This window comes from Eucalyptus grandis, chromosome 8, assembly GCF_016545825.1.
Source record: "Eucalyptus grandis isolate ANBG69807.140 chromosome 8, ASM1654582v1, whole genome shotgun sequence".
NCBI lineage: Eukaryota > Viridiplantae > Streptophyta > Magnoliopsida > Myrtales > Myrtaceae > Eucalyptus > Eucalyptus grandis.
In genome coordinates this window covers 71,283,795-71,290,121 of record NC_052619.1, presented here as the reverse complement: position 1 = coordinate 71,290,121, position 6,327 = coordinate 71,283,795, and the positions used below count along the sequence as shown (strand labels likewise).

The 6,327-nt window shown below is 42.4% G+C and overlaps 2 protein-coding genes across 2 annotated transcripts; both read left to right on the top strand.

The window, feature by feature from the left end:
• The first annotated feature begins 32 nt into the window (after positions 1-32).
• LOC120287507 lies at positions 33-1,343 on the top strand. Its single transcript, XM_039300314.1, has 4 exons — positions 33-125; positions 364-575; positions 1,119-1,191; positions 1,318-1,343. Exons 1-4 carry the CDS (start codon positions 86-88, stop codon positions 1,341-1,343), a joined length of 351 nt encoding a protein of 116 aa, XP_039156248.1. The 5' UTR covers positions 33-85.
• A 221-nt stretch (positions 1,344-1,564) lies between these two features.
• On the top strand, positions 1,565-4,826 carry LOC120287506 (histone deacetylase 14-like; the record flags this gene model as incomplete). The annotated part of the gene is given in 8 exon segments (XM_039300313.1): positions 1,565-1,672; positions 2,347-2,418; positions 3,353-3,409; positions 3,552-3,677; positions 3,679-3,710; positions 3,712-3,802; positions 4,125-4,306; positions 4,428-4,826. Coding segments are annotated over 8 exon segments (969 nt in total), but the record flags the coding sequence as incomplete, so codon positions are not given.
• Positions 4,827-6,327: the final 1,501 nt, after the last annotated feature.

Genomic DNA, 6,327 nt, shown 5'->3' with positions numbered 1-6,327 from the left:
CATAAAATTCATTTATTTAATAAATAATCTCTCGGCGTTCGTGTGTGGTGTGGCGTGGCGGTTACACTCCGGAGTCGGGCCGGCCATGGAGCTTCTTCCGTCCCCTCGCGCTACCGCTCTCGCCGGTTCTTCTCCTCCTCCTTCGCCGTCGCCGTCGCCGGCGCCGGCGTCTCCGTTCTCGCTTTCGTTTCCCATTCTCTGCATGCGCATGGGCAATCGCACGGCTTCGCGTTTTCGCGGCCACGCCGCAGGCTGATCGATCGATTGTTTCCGTGCTTCTGCTCTCCTCGATTTCCGGTATCGTGTCGCTCCCCCGTGCTGATGGCGGGGGAACCGCCTGCTTGGTTTGTGTGCGTGTCTCAGGGAATGCGGCGCTTCGAGGGTGGAATCGCGCTCGCGGCCTGCGAAGTGGCGCTGGGTTCCGGTTGGGCGCCGGACTCGGCGGACCCCAGGGGAGACGCCGTTCGCCGGGGACCGGAGGGCCGGTTCGTTGCTCGAGCGAAGCGGAGACGCGTCCGCGGCTGGCGGCTGCGCGTGTTGTTTATGGCGTGGCACCCGCCATGGGCCACAACCAGGTTGGACCGGATTTTTCTTTTCTGGATTCATCATTCGGTTTGCCGGAAGATTGCTCTTTGAAGAGGATGCTGTTTGTCGAATAATCTGATCGTGTCGTTGTTATGTCGCGTCAGTTCTTGTTCGTATCGGTTCCTGCCTTGAGATTTAGACGAAATGACACGAGGTTCGTCAAGTCAATTCAATTGCCGAGTTCAAGTTTAGATTGTCACTCGTGTGGCTCTGTTATCAGATTCTTGAAAAGGTTTGGTTGATTAGTTCAGTGGTATTGCAGCATTTGGCATTTGGCAATTAATGCGAATCACCACAAATATCAGCAATGTCGAGCCATTGAGAAGCTTGTGATTGGATTCAGATTATAAAATGATAATGGATTGTCGTGGAATGAGATTCACCATGGAACATGTTTTGAGCTGCTCTTCTCCTCTTCTGTGTTTGGTTCAAGAGTTGCGCCAGTTGGCTTTTATTGCCCCCCTTCTTGTTTGTAAATTGCACTTCGTGGTTTCATAAATCTTCTAATGATGGGCTGCCTGTACCGATGGCAGGAGTCCCATCCCGAATCTCATTTTAGGGTCCGGCAATTGTTACAGCTCTTGAGAAGATGGAACTCACTCCAAGGTATCGCACTCCTCTTACATACAATTCCATCAATCATGCTTTAGTTATTCTTACTAATTATAGATCGCCTCCGTTCACACATATAGTGTCCTGCACTACTTAATTGACTTTGACCTGAAACTGTAGAAATGTTGTTTAAGGCTGACTCATAATATAATGAGTCGGAAGTTTAAATTGTGCCTGAAATTACACTAAAAACCTGCCAGGTAGATAATCCAATCTCTGCTTCTTCAGGAACTCAAGGAAAATTATTTTTGATTAATGTGAGGAAATTATTTACTGACGACCCAGCGGATGCTGCCATCAAGCAGAGGCTTTAGTATTTATACAATAGCCTATAAAGCCACTAGGCACTAAATAGTTATAATTTTTCTTACAGGTTCGCGGTGATGAGATTGTTGAACTTCCAACTGTTAAGCCTGCTTCTGTGGATGATCTAGTGCATGTTCACACAAGAGCTTATGTATTGGGTCTTGAGAAGGTACCTTCACTCACCAAGTCACCTCTATTAGTTTTATCTGGCTTTCATTGATGTTCCGGGAAATTTTGCCTTTCATTGATGTTCCTGAGATGGGGTTGACAGGAAGGTTCTTTTCCATTTCTTTTGAGGGTTCTTTCACCTCTTTAAGGATTTTTGTTGCAGCAAGAGTGCCAATTCTTCATCATGCCCTGCTTTATTCATAATTACAATATCTAGCTACTTGTAACATGGAAAGAGAAAAGTTATGCACGAGGCAGATGATTGATTCTTGAATTGATTGGGGTATCTGGACATGAGGCCATCGAGTGAATATAAAGAGGAGTTACATTACAAAGTAAAAGATAAAATAAAATAAAAAATTGACAACAAACAAGCAAACTAATGCTCAAATGCATCTGAGTGGGACCATTCACCAGCAAAATTTCAGTTTTATATTGAGCTCTTAGGCTTCCAAAGACTACCTAAATTGCTGAATTGAGATTCCCATTTTTGGTACTTATTTTTCACTAGACAACTCAGACAGTTAGTGTAAAATGCATTTGCTGCTTGTATTATTGTGTTTGTCTATGTTCTCAGACCAATTTGTGTAAAATCGCTGAAGACTTTTTGGCTGTACAATTTCTTTGGTAGCATGTCCAAAAGATTGAGGTTTGATGAACTCTTACATTTTATAGGCCATGGACAAGGCTTCAGAAAAGGGCATCATTTATATTGAAGGCTCTGGACCAACATATGCCACTGCCACTGTAAGTTTGGTTAATATGTCAAATCATGAAGAGTTAATATTGTTGGAGGCTCCAGTTTTATTACGTTAGTTCCTGTAGTGGAAGCCACATGTGTTTACATATTTGTTTCTACATCTGCTATGATATGTTCTGGTCATGTAAGGTATTGCTTCGAAGTACATCAAATGTAGACATTCCTATGATGAAAAGGTAGCGAGTGGGTAGAATTTTTTTTTCCCCTTAAAATGCAATTTCTCTTCAAGCTATATTATACTTCTGATTGATTATTATGTATAATCTTCTCCTTCGATAAAGATTTTTCCAGAAAATTTAAAATGCATATTTGAATGCATAAGCTTTTCGATGGGCGGTCTTACAGTCTCTTGGAATGTGTTGATGGTATGAAGTATTCCAGCTACCTACAGTTGCAATCTAGAGGAGTCTATCTTAGTGTTTATATAGATTAAATCTTGTCAAACCAATTATATCATTGTTGAACTGCAAAAATAAGTCAGCCAAAGCACTTCATTGTTTAGGAGCATATTGTGTTAAGAACACAAGGGCTGCTAACCTGTTTATAGGATGGTTTATAAGAAGTATGATGAGCAATGGCCATGACAATGTCAATATGTTAAGTATGAAGCTGTCCTTAATGAAGAATGCCATGAGAGAGCATTTCTCTTTAATGAGGAAGGAATCTGGAAGTGTCCTGTAGAAGTCCATCCTGCTGCTTTCCTGCTAACTATCCTGGCTTGGCGAGAGTATCTCAGCTTACTTATAATGATAAAATGCACACAACCTAAAGCGATATCTTTAATCCTATGAAGGTATAATCCCATTGCATCTCGTAAAAACGTTAAGATAGTTTTCTTCATACCAAGCTTGAAAGTATCTCATAGCTGCATGGATAAACTCTTCGGATGCTTTCTTAAACTAAAGATGGTTTCAAATGCAGACATTCCAGGAGTCACTTGTCGCAGCTGGAGTTGGAATGGCTTTAGTTGATTCAGTGGTGATGTTCCAATCCAGCACGTTAGTCTCTTTTTTATGTTTAGATGTCACCACGTTTGCCATCATTGTGATCACTGAAATTACACTTTATTTATGGAAGGAAGAAGTAAATGAATATTCAAACTGAACTCTACATTTCCCAGGTAGACGCATCCAGAATCACCCAAAATCCACCAACAGCTTTTGCTTTGATTCGACCTCCAGGCCACCATGCCATTCCAAAAGGACCAATGGGTTTCTGCGTTTTTGGAAACATAGCTATAGCAGCTACGCTATGCTCAACGTGTTCATGGATTGAAGCGTCTTCATTATTGATTTTGATGTTCATCATGGAAATGGGACCAACGATGCTTTCTATGATGATCCAGACATATTTTTTCTTTCGACACACCAAGTAAGATTGCTGTGGATCTTTGTCTAGATTTGAAGTGTCTTGAACTCTTCAATCTTCAGGTTAAAATTGATTAGATGAGGGCAGCTAAGAAAACATTTCTGCTTTTTGAGGTTGCAAAGAGAGTTTCCCTTTTTCTCCCAGAGTTCCGTTACCTTATTGAAACTAATTTGATTGGAAGTTCACTTAGAGAGAGTATACTGGACTTTGTGCTCAGCAGTTAGTGAGTTTATTATATTTTTATGCTGATAAATTTTCTGAAGCTTAACTTATCTCGAGGAATATAAATGTGAGATCATGTACTTTACTCCATGCGGTTATGCAGGATGGAAGCTATCCAGGTACGGGTAAAATCGATGAGATAGGTGTTGCAGATGGTGAAGGCACAACCCTTAATCTGCCACTACCTGGGGGCTCTGGTGACATTGCTATGAGGACTGTGTTTGATGAAATCATTGCACCATGCGCACAAAGGTTCAAGCCAGATATCATTCTCGTCTCAGCCGGGTGAGGGGCCATTTCCTTTTCATATATCTACCGAGGAGAACTTGAAATTGTGTGCATTTCTTCCTTCAATTTGAGATCCAGCACCTGTCTGACATCGTCTCTGTCTATCTTGTTTCCGAAGGTATGATGCTCATGTGTTGGATCCACTAGCAAGTTTGCAGTTCACTACAGGAACATATTATGCACTGGCCTCCAACATCAAGCAACTTGCGGAAGAACTTTGTGGGGGACGCTGCATTTTCTTTCTGGAAGGAGGATACAACCTCCAATCACTCTCCTACTCCGTAGCGGACTCTTTCCGAGCTTTCCTTGGGGAGCCGAGCCTGGCGTCAAAGTTTGATGACCCTGCGATATTGTACGAGGAACCCTTGGCCAAGGTGAAGCAAGCAATACAGAGAGCGAAGCACTTGCATTCATTGTGAAGATTCCCAAGGATTAGATGAAGTGCCTTCCCATCGCCATCTATCGGCTTTCTGTATGGTTCCTAGAACAGATGTACGGTTAAACCAACTTGGCGGTCCCCCTTTTGTTGTATTGGCACCATACCGTACAGGTTTTTTTTCTCTAAAAAGGGAAAATTATACATAAATAGATTAGATACATACGAATGTCACACGTACATGATAAAGTAAATGCCCCGAATTTTAAAATTTCTGAATCAGTTCATGTTCATACATCACAAATTTAAGCGATTTTCACGCCTCGATGGGGTAACTCATTACTGTATCGGAGCGGCCATGTCCACAATCCATGTCTTGAATGGCTAGATCGCACACAGCCTGTCCCATTTGAATAGGGCTAACAAATCGCTGTCCAATCTGCACTAGATTATATAATGCACTATGTTTGGATGGAGTAAATGGAAGCAGACTCTAATTGAAATAATCGAACGAGTTCGTTATTTTTGTTTTTGCACGTTGTACTAGGAAGGAAAATCGTGTCTTATCATCTCAGGTAACGAATTGTCTGAGAATTCACTACTTACTGTAAATAAAGAGCTAAGAAATTTTATATTAACTATTGTTTCGCCAAAAAGTGCCAACGAAAACCTTTCGAAATGTGGATTGATGTGGAAATCCACAAAGTGTATGATATTGCTTCTTCTTTTTTATTTTAAATAAATTCTTTGACAAAAAAGAAACAAAATTGATGAGAAAATTAAGGGCGTTCATGGTACCTATTATATTTCTCCGTTTTTGTTTTGTTTTGTTTTGTTTTTCTCAGAAACAAGTTTGAAACATAAATCTATTTAGTAATACAATTTATTTTTCTTATTTTGAGGATAAATTTTGTGCTTGGAAAGAAGTGAACTTTTTTCATCGCTCACTCCCTCTATCTCCTGCATGTTCTCCCATGAGAAAACCATCTTCCTCCTCCTTGAGACTCTCCCAATCCTAAACCCCCATATTGGCTCCCGCCTCCTTTGCCCTCCGATCCTCTGCCTCCGTCGCTTCCAGCAGCGGCTACTACACCTCCACCTCCTTCCCCAAGCTCTCCTTCGACACCCGCATCGGCATGGGCACCTCCTCCCTCTCCAACAACACCTCTCTTTTGACTTCCACCACTCCCTCCCGGACAATCCCATCACCTACGACTTCTCCGAGCTCCGCTCTGCCGCCAACAACTTCCTCGTCAAGCCCCGCTACTCCTCATCCTCATCTTCCTCATAGGATTATTCCTTATGAGGCAAGGACATCATCATCTTCTAGGCAAGTTCAGGCTTAAGATCGACATGGGTAGCCTCAAGAACCTCCTCGGGATGATCTACTGGAGCCTCCTAGTTACCATCACAAAGCTACTCAGCGCCTCTATCTCCGACGACAACATCTTCTTCGTCTATGAGTCCATCGACAGCGCCAGCTTCTCCAATCGCTTGCGGAACCCTAAAATGCCCAATTTCACATTCCTCAAGACTAGAGGTCGAGGATGCAGATCATCGCCGACGTCTCACACAACCTTGATTCCATCCACAACAACATCAGCCTCAACATTATTTTCGTTCACAACCACATTAAGAGTAG